General features: G+C 38.9%; 1 protein-coding gene across 1 annotated transcript; it reads left to right on the top strand.

The window, feature by feature from the left end:
* Window positions 1-2,228: 2,228 nt before the first annotated feature.
* On the top strand, window positions 2,229-14,266 carry LOC127352759 (overexpressed in colon carcinoma 1 protein homolog). Its single transcript, XM_051381410.1, has 6 exons — window positions 2,229-2,582; window positions 7,007-7,031; window positions 9,738-9,773; window positions 10,421-10,500; window positions 11,233-11,263; window positions 11,376-14,266. The coding sequence occupies exons 1-5, from the start codon at window positions 2,540-2,542 to the stop codon at window positions 11,235-11,237; spliced, it is 189 nt and encodes a 62-aa protein (XP_051237370.1). The 5' UTR covers window positions 2,229-2,539; the 3' UTR covers window positions 11,238-11,263; window positions 11,376-14,266.
* The last annotated feature ends 297 nt before the right edge of the window (window positions 14,267-14,563 follow it).

The raw sequence follows: 14,563 nt of genomic DNA, 5'->3' as shown, positions 1-14,563 counted from the left end.
GTGAGTACAATATTTATTAAATGTAAGTATTTCTGTGCTGAAAATATTGTCCTCTTCCAGTGTTGATTCAATGACGTTAGCCCAACATATAAACTGACTGATGTAGACACTTAGATTTTAAAGTAGAGTTTTCAACATGAGCTATATAGCAACCTTTTTGACCAGAACTCAATGTGGAATTAACAACTTTTGCTGCCTGGGTAGGTTGATCGTCTGGGGTCCTAAAATGTCTAAATAAAACTTTGTGCTAATCCATCCAATATTAATGACCAATTCCTCCTGTACTGCTATCCTTTTTGCTGCTAATGTCCGCTTTTGGTCTGGGGAGGCTACGGATAAAGACCAAGCAGAAGCGGTTACAAATGCTTCCCACCCACCAAAACTGCCACTTGCAGCACTGAGGCTACATTAAACCATCTAAATTTTAAAGCCCCTGTTTTCATGTATAAACGATTTGCATCCACATTAGTGTTTCCAGCTAACTTTTGTCCACAGTAGACGCCTGAACATATTGATGTTTAAAATGACAGAAAAAGCAGGACAGAAAGTTGTCGTCTTAACTTTGCTGCCAAACAGCCTCCTGCCTGTTACTAGGCTACACACACACACACACACACACACACAGCTGGTTACAACTCTGTTCAGTCTCCTTCTGCTCTCTGTTGTCACTTATACTTTTTTAATACAGGAGAATTCACGATGAAAATAATAATAATTGTTCTCAGCGGTTGCCAGGCAACCAGCAGAGACTCCAGGAAGTCACGAACTCAAGCTAAGAAAAAGCCAGATAACCCCCCCCCCATTAAATGGTGAATTTTCATTTTTGAACTAAACAAATTAGATACCGTATAAGGTGTTAATTGAGAGGAGAGGAGCTGGTAGGCGAGTTGTGTTACCTTTAGACAGAGCCAGGCAATTATTATTACTATACTACTAATTAGGGATGTAGAAGACACATGTAACTCACAATCTGACACAATTCCTGATACTGGGTTCATGATACAATTTTCTCCCAATTGAATAATTAGATGAGATGAGAAGGCAAATAATGACTGAAAAAGATTTTCCCAGACAAAACACAGCAAAATAAACTGTCTCTTATATTTTCTTTATCAAATTATAGAACCTTTTTTTAATTTCTGAGGTAGGGTATGAACTGTGCAAAACAATGCACATTTACTTTGGAGAAGTGAAACTAATATCACTGCGCCTTGATATCGTGATTTATATCACATCGGTATTTGAATCTTCACTATCTGTATTGCAATTTAACTGTCTGGCGATATATCTTTACAATCCTACTAATAATAATATTTATATTTACTATTAGCTTTTCCCCCTGTTTCCAGTCTTTGTGCTAAGCCAAGCTAACCAGCTGCTGGACTTAACTGACAGATCTTCTCATCTAAATCTTTGCTTGAAAGTGTATTTCCCAAAAAATTTTTTTCCAACTTTTAAGGTGGATTGATAGGTATACCTTTTTCTGTACCTGTCCTGTGATTTCATTTACCAGTAAATAGCGTCTTGCAATTATAAAAGCCTGTATGGCAAACTAGCACAAAAAACACAGTGGTGAAATTCTGATGCCATTTTTGTTTGAAGGCAGTTCTCAGTGAAAACATCTCTTGACTCTCTGCCAGGCCGACATCTTAACATCATAAGATGACACCAACACTGACTGAATGTGAGAATTTTTTTCACTGGCGGGGAGTGCTAATGTAATGCATCCTGCCCTCTAAACTCCACTCATATGACTGCACTTAGTCTTGTCAGAGCATACAACAGTGTGACTGAAGGAGAGGAAAAGGGATGTATTGAGATTTAGTGCAGGCTTTAAACTAATTTAAGCATGACCCTCGTGGTTTCGTGAAAAGACTGTTTCAGTGTTTTTCAGCTTCTCGCTCCATTACTTGTCAAGAGCTTAAACAATCGAGATATGTTTGTTTGTGTTTATGTGTTTATGTGTGTCCCAGCGATACAAAAAAAGCATGAATAAAAAGTCTTCTATGTTTCAGCACAATTTGAGGATTTTACAGGATGTCACACACACTGATATATTGATGCCCCTTAAATGCATAAATTTTTTTTCCACCTTTATATAAAAAAGCAGCTCCCTATTGGTTGAGTTTCACCCCACCCTCCGCCTCCTATACCCTGGTTTCCCGGGCAACCATGTCCGGGTGGAGGAAAAGAGCAAATCATGTGAGGGCATAGCATCTCTCTCCCCTCTCTCTCTCGGAGTGTACGTGTGTATAAAAGCCTCTTTCTCCATGCTTTCACTTCACTCTCGGCTTTCCATTGCATTGCAGAGAGGAGCAAGGCTGAAGGGAGCGGAGAAGAGGCACGACCAAAGGAGATCCCTGTGTTACAGTGGGAGACAATTCTTTGACCTTCCCTCTTTTCGTCTCTCTCTCTCTTTCATCTCCTCCCCACATTCTCCCCCTCTCCCAATGTGGTTTGGGTCTCCCTCCTTTCCTTCTCCTCCTTCTTCCTCTTAAGCGTCTCCGCTCTGCTTGGACGGTGGCTGCATCGATGCAAAATGGGTTGTGGCAATTCCTCAGCCACCAACACCTCAGGAGGGGGTGAGTGTTTGTAGGGAATATGTGTGTGCATCTGTATGTATGTATGTATGTGTGTGTGTGTGTGTGTGTGTGTGTGTGTGTGTGTGTGTGTGATAATGGGTGAGTGTGAGGGAGAGAGTTGTCACTGTATCAGCACCAAGGGGAGAGGGTGTTTTGAATGTAAATGAAGTCTGGCAACCTTGCATTCAGTGTATGTCCTCAGATGTTTGTATGTGTATTATCTGTATGTGTGTGTGTGTGTGTGTGTGTGTGTGTGTGTGTGTGTGTGTGTGTGCGGAGGGGCGCTCTCAGTGTCTTCATTTCATTCATAAATAAATAGACAGCTGTATATCATATTGTATGTTTGTGTCTCAAAATATCTACAAAATTGGTTCAATCTCCCTCTATGTTCATCAGTTTGCGGCACACTGGCTGCCGCTCTATAGTGTGTGTGTGTGTGTGTGTGTGTGTGTGTGTGTGTGTGTGTGTGTGTGTGTGTGTGTGTGCATGTGTATGTGTGCAGTGGTGTCCTATGGGTGGTGGGTCAATCACAAAGGGTCCCCCATGTTCTAGTATCCAGGGTAGTAGCCTCAAGGATGTACTGCTTTGATAATGATAATGACACTGATACTGTAATTACAATGTCTACATTGATACAAAGGTGAGTCCTCCATAGGTCACCTCTGTGTTTCTGTGTTTTTCTTTCTCTTGGTGTGTTTGCGCTGATTTCCATTGATTTTGTGGATTAAAGACAAGCAGTTTCATTGACATTTAGCTGTCTTTGTTTCCCCACTTGACTGACACTGGCTGTGCCTGTAAGCAGGCAGCTCTGACACTCAATGGCCAGGTTTCATTCATAAAGCCCGAAAGACACATTTGAATGGAGAATATACTGTATCTCGTGGTTTTACTAACACTCGTCCAAATACCGTGCTTTACCGTCCTCACATCTCTCTCAGTTGATTTAGGCTGATACAAGACCTATTTGAAATTATACTGAGCAAATCTCTGGGCACCACAGTCAAATTGAGATAATAATTAGATTGAAGTATCTGCAGGATTACCTCACCACCACTGCCCATTAAAACAGTATAGTGTGTGCTTCTTTAAATATATATGTGTGAGTGTGCGTGTGTGTGTGTGTGTGTGTGTGTGTGTGTGTGTGTGTGTGTGTGTTTATGCATGCAGCTACCTAATCAGTGCTTGCCAGGCATGTTAAAAGAGCCACAGGAAGCTACCGGGAAATGCAACCTATTGTCTCTTGCCTGTCTGTGTCTGAGTTTGTTGTGAATGAGGCATGTTTGTCTATGAAGGCCAGCAGCTGTGTTTTCTATGCAGCAGGTCCTATTTTTCTTCTCTTTCTTAGAGGTCAGTGTTCAGCAGTGTCAAGGACGTGTGACACCCTGTCACTTTGACAGATGTGGACTAGTGGCTGCACTTATTTGTTCATGCTAGCTTACACCAGGCCACAGTTACACAGGGAACTGTTTCCCTCACTGTTATTTTCTGCAGAATTAAGATTGAAGAACTTCCTGCTCCTATTATATATTATTTTAATCTAGGATGTATAACATAACACATAAAACACAATTGTGCCAATGCATATCATTATTTGGTAACAATATTTTTATTCCACCTGTTTAGCATTTATAATCGATATATAAACAGTTAATAAATGGTTTATAACACACTATAATTTATTTATGTATATGTCAACAACTGTGTAAAACACAGTTGTAATTATATGGATGATGTCTTTATAGAAGAAGTTATGATTGTTGACAAATTGTGAACATTGACACTTAAAAATGTCTTTATACCTACATATAACTACATTATAGTGTGTTTTTATACGGCTTAATTGGTGGGTTAAAGTAATGTGTTATCATTTAGTGTTTTTGCTTGCGATAATGAAATCATGACCACAACCAAAGCCCTTCAGGAAACTTTAAATTCATACAAGAATGTCAAATGACTGCCTCAGTGCACTCTATATCACATTGCTCATCCCAAGTCTTATGCACCCAGACGTGACCCTTTCGATATGAATGAGCTTTTGTCAGGCTACTGAATAGGCTCCTGTGTCATGTCAGCAGACTCAAACGTTTACAGTGAAAAAAGCCTGCCATTCCTTTTACAAGGGTGAAATTCACTGTGTAAAGTAGATTCTCCAGTTTTTTACTATTACATTTTATTCTTGTAACATTGTTTTCAAGGCACATTTCTACTGTCATACAATGCAGTATGGCATTGAAAAACAATTGAAGAGCAGAATTGAGGCTTTTGTTCCCCTTCTGCTGTCAATATGATACTCTCTGTTCACGCAGGAAGTTAGATTATCCTCCAGTTGAATGTATTATGATCTTATTTCAATTCTCATCAAGTTTCGTGGGCTGCCTGTGGTTCAGCAAAGAATGAGCTGTTGTCAGACCATAAGAGTCAAACAGCACTGGGATGAGCACAACGGGTGTCATTTAGAATTGAGGCATTTCACACTGTATGTCTTGTCTCAGTCCTCTGTAAAAAGCCAATTGTTTAGAGAGTGTAAGTAGCCTATATACTGAAAACCATTATTGTGGCTGCACTGCAAACGTTAGCACTCAAATTGACTTGAAAAATGGTAATACTCCAAACATATTACTCTGAAATACAAATCATGTATTGAAAAGTTGGTATTTTTATTGGTAATATTTTTGTGTCAGTGCTTGTGTTATTTGTATGAATTTATTGTTGAGTTTTATATATGTAAAGGTCAATCTAGGGGCAGGCTTGCAAACTAAGTAAATGCTATAAATGCTGTGGTGTATGGAATTTGTTCATCACGATAATTATCAGGGCAAATAAATTATCGTCTGATAATGGGAAATGTAAATTATAATAAATTGAATATTATAAAAAAATTTCTGTCCATAAAAAAAATATATTTTAAATTCTTATGCAAAACTTTTGATAGACTTTCTGTTCTATGAAAGCCAAAGTATGTTTGTGAAGTTTTTTGATGTAACCAAGGGTGATGTGAGTTTGGTTATGGAATATAAATACAGCCTTTCTTACCATCAGGTGTGTAAAAACCTCTTTTTAAAATACAACAATTTGAAATTAATGGTTATTTTATCAATATTGGCCATGAGAAGCAGGTAATTATTAGTTACTGTATTAACTGAAAAAAAAGAGGCATTCCTACCATTGTTTTGAAGAATGGCAATAGATAGAGCTTTGGTTATCATCTGGAGGCACATTAATCGTGATCTGTACAAAAAGATGAATACTTATACACTGCTATTTCATAACTTCAGCAGTTATTTTATGCTAAAACAGATACATCTTTTACCTTAAGAAGACTATTTGTTGTTGAAACTTTGCTAGATACAACTTTATAATGTTACTTGATAATTGATTGGCAGTTTAAACTGTACTTGTGTACTGTTTTAATGTATGTTATCTTAAGATGTAAAATAACTAATAGCTGGAGAAAAGTGTTGTAGAGTAAAATCGAAAATATATTAACCTATTTTAAAATGATGGGGAGGAAAAGAAAGCAGACTTGAGTACTTACTTCCTTTCAACATTAAGTCCAACTCATTAGGTCATTAGGTTCACTGGCAACCTTTTTCCAGCACTATGTTTTTATACTGCACAGGACTTGTAGGGAGACACCAGACAGCAGAGACTAAGGTTTGGATCCTGAGCCTGTTCGGGTAGGTTTAGGCAACAAAAGAACTTTGGTTAGGGTTGGAAAACGATTGTGTGTCAGTTAAATGTTAATAAAGTAAACATGTTGTACCTCATGCTTCAAGTTAGTGTTACATTTGAAAAAAATAAACTAAGACCTTGATCTTTTCCGAATTTAACCTTAAAAAGTGCTGTGAATGCCGACACATAAATATGAAAAATGTTCATTATGCGTCTATTTGAGCAAATATTAGCAATATTAAAAAAAAGAAATACGTTGTCAGGGAACATTTTGCAGATTAGCTTGCTATAAATATTTTGTACTTAAAAGGTTTCTTCATTATGCTGATTAAAAAAAAGTAGGTTTGCCCTTTTGTGAAGCTTCATTCCTGTCTCGACTGCCCGGATTACAGGAGGTCCATGGAAATCTCCCAGTTGGTCTCATGGAGTGCCCACTGAGGATGACACCACCAAACCTTCATAAATCATTGCCAACTGAGGGTCCTTACCTTCACTATTGTCACTCTGAGCAATTAAAGGAGTGTTGTCAGTAGCATCTTAAGTGTTAGCTGTTAGAGGATGTGATTTCTGCAATATGTTCTGAAATAGTGAGCAGGGAGCTACTAGACAAGTCAGATAAGAGGTGCGTTGAAGTGTGATGTATTTTACAGTGCCAGTTGTTAAACACACTGGGATTAATCAGTAGTGAGGTCACACACCTCCTTCTTTTACAATGAAGATTAATCAAATCTTGTCTTTTCATCTGTTTTCAGGGCCAGCAGAAGTCACCAAAGATGTGTAAGTACAGCAGTCATTTTCTAACTTTTAAATTCTATTCTCTGTGGCCTCCAGGCTTTGTACATCATACATAAATGTACACGCTACATCTTAATAAAAGAGCTTTACATACCTACCCATGTTTTATTTGTTAAATATACATCTGTGGCAAAGTATTTCCACACTGGACACTGCACTGATGTTATACAACTGTAGATATACAATGTCTCAAAGCATTTTACAGTAAAGCACATTAATAGCATGTGGAACTTAAAGTATTACAAAGCATTATATTGCTTTAAGTAAAACACACACACCATTATGTTTGTGGAACTACAAGCGGTAGGACCCAAATGCATGACAGAAGACAGAACCTGCAAAGCCACTCCGAAGAGCGGACAGGATGAAGACTAGAGGCCTCCCTCTGTGGCCTCAATGGAACTCTGTGTGAAAATGTCCAGGCAAGTGCCTTCAAAAGGTGACTTCAGCTTGTCAGCTCCTCAAACAGTAGTCTCTGGAACAGGTGGCTGGTTAGCCAACTCAGAACACACAGGATCAGGAGAAGTAGATAACAGCTTAGCCAGCTCAGGGCAGACTGGAGTGCTGGCTGAGGTGAAGGCAGGTTGCTAGCAGACTGGGAAGCTAGCTGGATGCTAGCAGGCCGAGGTGCAGACTGGAGGCTAGCTTGCTGAGAAGCAGGGTAGGGGTAATAAGAAGTCCGTGAGCCACATAGGTATTGAGTTCTGAAACCAAGGTTTAGAGGATACTGGCTTCCTCGCCATAGACTGAGCTGCTTCTTTAATTTCAGTGCAACCGGCCTTCCTCCAAACATCTTTAACGCACTGGAGGGTTGCAACCAAGTCATATAGCTGATAATCCATATCTCTGTCTGCTGAGTCCATAGATGTCCAGTTTGTACTGTTAAGACTGGTGGAACTACAAGTGGTTGGACCCAAATGCAGACAGAAGACACAGGATCTTTACTTGTGATGGTTCGGTACACAAGAGGTCCAGTAAAAAAACAAAAAAACAAGCAGAAATCCCCAAAAAACAGAACACACATGAGGAATTGCTAGAACGTTTTGACACTAGGAACAAAGACGAACTGGCACAGAGGAAACGAAACACAGGCAATAGATAGTGACACAGGTCAACACAATCAAGGTGGGGCATACAATCAAACTGGAGGGAAAACAGAAAAAAGGAAGAAAGTAAAGCAACACAAGACACAAGAGGAGGAAAACTACAAAATAAAACAACAAGACAAACTGACTAGAAAATAAAACAACTCTAATATTATGACAGACATGACACTTTCATGGAGTCAGTCGTGTTGATCTGCCAGGTAAGCAAGCAAACCATTGCTCTAGATAAGGCCGTTCACATTTTTTGGCCACCGTAATTTCTCCTCCTTTCTTTGAAGAGGAGGGTGAAGCGAGGGATATGCAATCTGAAACTACGCCGCTAGATGCCACTAAATCCTACACACAGGTTAATTTACATCAGTGATGGCTGTACACAGCAATAAAAAATATCTTAAGATCTTTCACTGTATTTTATCAATTATACATTTACCAACACAAAATGCTGTTTTTAATTAATATAACAAAGTCTTTACAATATATATGAACTTAGATATAATCAATATGTAAACAAAAATTTGGATTGGGCCTTTGAGTAAACATTGCTCTGTTTAATTTCCTTTAATTTAAAGGTTTGCCACCCAAAACAACAAACATTTTCACAGCTGTTCATCATGTCATGTTTTTTGTGTACTGTGTCTTTGGGATGAGTATATATATATATGGAAACACTTTTATATTTCAATTCCCCCTCAAACATATAAAAATTAAATATAATGCAGATAACCATTTTCAATATTTTCACAATGCGTATTCAAGATTTGGCTTTTAATCTGTAGATTCTGCTGCGACAATCTTTGGCCCCTTAACAAAATCCACTTTTCCACACCAACAAAAGGAAGAAAATAATGAAATCCGGTCATAAAATTCTCTTTTAATAAAAATTAAAGAAATCTCCTGGCTTTAGAAAAACTATCAATTCAGACTTGTTAAATTCTTTTGTGAAGTGTCATACAGAGTACAGTTACCGTCTATCAAAGTTTAGGGAGGGGCACCAATTCCAAAGCATTTCCTGGAATCAGTATGTCTGTGTTTGTGTACTGCTCATATATGTCTTTGTGTGTGTGTGTGTGTGTGTGTGTGTGTGTGTGTGTGTGTGTGAGTGTGTGTGTGTGTGTGTGTGTGTGCGCTCCTTGATAACTATCAGCACAGGACCCATGAGAGCTGACAGCAGGACACTACTGACTCAAAGCTAATCACAGCTTCCTAGAACTGTACTACACAGCACAATATCACACACGCACACACAAACAGAGATTACCAGTATGTGAAATATAAGATTAGGGGAATAATATACCCCGAAAGCTTCATGACTGCCCTTAAAAACAAACAAACAATAACAACAAAGAAAGACAAACAAGTTTATTTTGAGCTGGTTGTTCAGTAGCAATTCAGTCCAATCATCAGTTGCTCAGAACTCCCAAAAGGGAATTAACAATATTCCCAACAGGGCTAATGCAGCATGGCTCAAATGTTCTGCAGTGACAAGATTGCACTTCCACAGCCTTCTGTTACCTTCTTCTAATTAGTTTGTTTACTTGTGCTCCTAAGAGCTGACCTGACCCGTGCTTCTTCTCTCAATCAGGACAGAAGATTCCTCGGCAGAAGATGAGAAAAGAAGGTATTTAATTTCCTCCAAATTAATTGTTATTTAAATTATTTTTTTTTCTGGTGCTGTTGGATGGTGGATAATCAATACACTTTTGCAGTGTGTAATGGCAAATGTTCTTTGCTTTGTTTTTCATTGGAAGACATTTTGACATGTCACAGTAGGAAAAGCACAGCTGTAAATAATAAATTGAATGATGGCTCAATTCCAATCGGCTGCCTCATTGTTAATGTTATTAGTAACACCTGTGCTTTTCCTACTATGACATGTCAGCTCAGTAGTCATTAGATGAGACAGATTTTACTCAATTTAAGTCTAAATTGCACCATAATTATTAGAGATAGTCTAAATTAGCATAACTAAAACATTCTGAATTTGCATTATGACCAGTATTTCTAATTATTCTAATTGGTGGTAACTGCTAAAAACAATGGATGGCCAGACGGTAAAATCATCAATCATCTTTTTAAAAAATGTTTTAAGCTATCCACAAGGATCACATAAAAGAGACTATAGACTATATGACTATGACACCTATATATTAAAACTCTGGTGATAAAGGTGCGGTATCTTTCAACAACAGCTTGAAAGATATAAAGCGCTAATGCATTCAACATAATTCAATTCCTACTTTGTCTTCTACATTGTTCTCCTCTCAGGAACTATGGTGGTGTATATGTAGGTCTACCAGCAGACCTGACCACTGTGGCTGCTAGTCAGTCCAAGTCCACACATAAAGGTAAACAATTATAACACTGTACGGTATGTCCCATATTCTGGAAAATTAGCATCTCGCCATAGAAAATTAAGGACACTGTTGGCATGTTAGGGCAATATTAAGATGGTTCCTCTGACTTTGATGAGCATCTTGTAAGGAAGTAGTTCAGGGCGTACTGAGAGAAATAATCCCTACTGGCCGAGCCACCACCCCATCAAACCACATGCTTGCCTGCAGCATTTGCGATTTTATTTGAACTTTATCTTTACTGAATCTTAATACGAAGCATTCCCTTACAGTTTGGCTACTCATAGCTGTGAAATATGGTTCACAAAATGTATTTTGACAAAGGCATTTCAGCATTGTACTTTGCTATTCCTATAGGGGTAACTTCTGCCACTGTTTATGTAACTTTCTGACAGAGCTCTGGAAATTGTAAAGCAATGTAATACTATACTATACAAGTATGAAGAAGTTACAGTTAAAAAACTGCTACCTTGCTGTTGTATTTTGCAGGAAGCTTTCCCCTATCATATAATTATTTAATATAATAATGAATTGATTCGTTTTTGTATTCTATGTCACAATAAGCATTGGGTCTTTTTTCCACTGAGGTCTCAGTTCGAACTGCTAGGTAAAGTGTGTGTGGGTGTTTTTCGAGCACAGTCTTGACATTGCGAGAGACAAGAACAAGAAATTTGTCATTATCCTATAAATATCTGGGTACTGATTGTGTTTTCCCCACTTTTGCAGACTAGCAGCTACTGAAGCGAACACAGCACAGGTACTCAAAAATGCAAGCTTTTCACATCTTCCAAAATGTCTTCTCTTAAAGTGAACAAAACCTGGTACAAGACTCACATAAAAGCTAATGACTCTGTTCTTTGTCTCGACAGGATCCTTCATATTCATTCACCTAGAGACACTCACATTACAAGAAAGAGAGCATGTAAGTGCTCCGATTCTGGCTCACCACACACTGAATAAAGTCTCAGGCATTAACACTCTCATTGAGCGGGGATGTGGACAGCTTGCCGGAGCTCAAAGGACGCTGCCTCATGGAGTCATGCGTGGCACAGTGACGCAGGGAAGCACAGTGGAGGTCTGCATATGGCATCCATCATCACCTTTCACTTTGCAAAAAAAAAAAAAAAAAAAAAAAAGATGGGCATCAAAGCGGACAAAAAGCACCCAACCTGGGATTGGCAGCTGTGGGTGGCAGCAGCAGGCATTGTGACAGCCATCTTGGCTTCTCAGTCACGGCACTGGAACACTCTCTTTCTCTCTCAGGAGGAGACGGGAGGACCCAGCCAAGTCACTAACTAACTGTCTGGGACTCACACACATTCCCAATAGCCCTCTGCAATAATAATTACTGCTCAGTTATTTCTCCAAGATAGTATCAATGATTCATGGTGTGGCAGAGTTAGAGAGACAGAGAGAAATCTGAATTTCACAGAAAGCAGCAAACACATTCCTGTTAATTTGTCACAGGACATCTCAGCGTTATTGAAAATAGGTTTGATTTCAATAAGGGAGCTGAACAGTCTGAAAATGACACTGATTTGAATGATGGGTTGAAATTCTAATAACAATGAGTTCTTGTCAAGAGTGTTTTAATACATAACCCCAGATGTCCAGGTTGTACCTGGTGTCGTCACTTCACTTATGTCCCAGACTGATTATATAACATCGGCATATGACTCATGATACTTAGTGGAGCACTCGCTCTCTCTTTCTCTCTCACTGTCTGCCTCTCTCACTCATGATATCTCTGCAGCATGTTTTCTCCCCCCGGAGTGCTCTGATTTTAGTGCTTCTGGGTAATTCACACAACTCTCATAAGCGTTCGCAGAAGTAGAATTGTCACACAGTTTGTTCATACCTCACAACATAAATCTGATCTAATGTGTAACGGCAAATGTATCATTAAATTATATTCAGTTGCAAAAAAGAGTGAAACATACTAAAAGCAACATAAGTGGTGATTTTGTTTTATCTTGCCTTGTTTTTCTTACAGTTTATTGACGTTGCTTTGTAACAGCTGCACTGATTTTATTACAATCTGTTTTATACATTATGTATCACACTTTATTGTGAATGTTTTTCTTCTGTATGAAATCCTTGAAGGATAAAGCTGGTGCTATTATGTATATTTCTTCTTGTCAACAAATCCCATGGAAATACTAAAACCAACAGTGTTTTAGTGTCATAACAAATTCTTTTTATAGTCCACATCTGATTGTGGACTATTGATGACTGGTTGTTGAGTTGTCATGGAGAAAGTAGGAAATTTTTGCCATATAATAACATGTCATATACATATACATATAGGCTACATATACATATACATACTTAAATAGGTGTGAATAATGCATTTGCATTTGTTGGGGACTTTTTTCAGTGACGGATTAACACATCTGTTGCTCTAGTGAGTATTTATAGCTGCAGGAGAGTTTATGTGCAATTTAAAAAAAACTACAGTGTCCATGTTCATCAGAATGAATGAACATGTCACCCAGTAGGTTGATTGATGTGTTTTTAAGTTTTTAAAAAACAATGGAGGTAGGTGGAGGAATACATAATAATAACAATCATAATCATAAACTTTATTTATCAGGCTATATCAGGCTTTGGCTTATATGTTTGTTAGTAGGATTTTTGGCTATTTCATGGGATTTGTTCACAATAAGAAAAATATGGAATACCACCAGTCTCATCTCTTAGCAAAAAATCTCAAACACCAGAGTGTCCGCAGAAGAAAACAACACACATCACAGCTGGGTGGTCATTAGGGGCCAATGTCATTTGTCAGCCAGGCTCTTGACAGTTCTTTCTTCTAATGAATGTACAGCCTCCACTCACCAGGACCCTAGAGGAGAGTGGAAATAGGCCAACTTTAAACACTTGAGATTCAAGAGATGTTCTTTGCGAGCTACACAAAATGCTTTATACGTCTGTGTGTGTAGCCATGACTGACCAGTCACATAAAAATGGGGACTTATTTCACCACGCCTGAATGCAGGCTTACTGTTTACTGTTTGTGTCTGTTTTCTTCAGAGTGACGCCCACTAGCTGTGTCGCTGGTTAGCGGTCACGTTGATACCAAGGGATTACATGTAGTGTCTTTTAATTGCAAGCCATTGTCAGCTCACATTGTCACTGCATTTACACTGTTCACCTGTGGTAGAGGCACTGCTGATACAAAGAGCTGCTTTTTGTACAGTGTAGTTTGCAGCATATTATAAAAAGAGCTGCATTGTGCCTACAGCACCACAGCACAGACCCACCTGAGACATTACATTTTTGGTGTCTCTTTTCCTTGATGTCTACATTTCCTCCCTGCTGCTGCCTCAGCTTCCCTGCGTGAGTTCCTACCGGAGGCCTTTGGCTTTGACAGCGTGTTGTGCCGCCTGTCTCTCCCTCTTTTATCAGCCCCTCTTTGCCCTTTATGGTTGGTCCTCCTGTATATGATGAATGTCATTGCCTTTGCCCTATTCAATTAGTTTAACAGGGACAAGAGGGCAGAATGTGGAGGAATAACGTAGTCTGAAGTGAAGCCCTATACATTAAAAGGCCGCTGTGGCACATCGTGAGATAGCTGTAAAAAGCTGTGCAACACAGCATGTTGTTTGAACATAGTAGGGGTGGGTGTGTTTCGAGAAGTAACATACATTTTAAAGGGTTTTGATCACTTGATGTCAAAGCATCTGTGAATTGGTCTGTGTCTCTTTATGCTGTTGGCCGCTGTATGATGTTATGATTAAAGAGGCAATGACTGAGGTGATTGGGTTGTTCAGTGATGTTTCACAGTGAAAATCATAATTTATCGGCTATTCTCTCTCTCTCTCTCTCTCTTTCTCTCTCTCTCTCTCTCTCTCTCTCTCCTTTTCTCTCCCTTTATGTGTGTCTGTCCTTCATTCACACACTCTTCATATTTCACACACAAAAATGCCCATCGCAAGTGCCCATGCACTCCTTTCCAAACGCACACTCAAATCACTTAATTCATCAATGATACTGACATCACAACGCAAAAGAAAACTTGACTGCCTCTGTGAAACTCATCCATGATCATCTGATT

This window comes from Dicentrarchus labrax, unplaced genomic scaffold (assembly GCF_905237075.1).
Source record: "Dicentrarchus labrax unplaced genomic scaffold, dlabrax2021, whole genome shotgun sequence".
NCBI lineage: Eukaryota > Metazoa > Chordata > Actinopteri > Moronidae > Dicentrarchus > Dicentrarchus labrax.
The sequence above is the reverse complement of the archived record's forward strand: the minus strand, read 5'-3'. Positions and strand labels throughout refer to the sequence as shown.

Bases quoted from the DNA above. Each gene is read 5' to 3' on its own strand.
- LOC127352759 (XM_051381410.1), top strand. From the start codon at position 2,540: ATGGGTTGTGGCAATTCCTCAGCCACCAACACCTCAGGAGGGG. The intron at 7,032-9,737 runs GTAAGTACAGCA...TCTCTCAATCAG, and splicing joins GCAGAAGTCACCAAAGATGT to GACAGAAGATTCCTCGGCAG. The intron at 9,774-10,420 runs GTATTTAATTTC...TTCTCCTCTCAG, and splicing joins GCAGAAGATGAGAAAAGAAG to GAACTATGGTGGTGTATATG.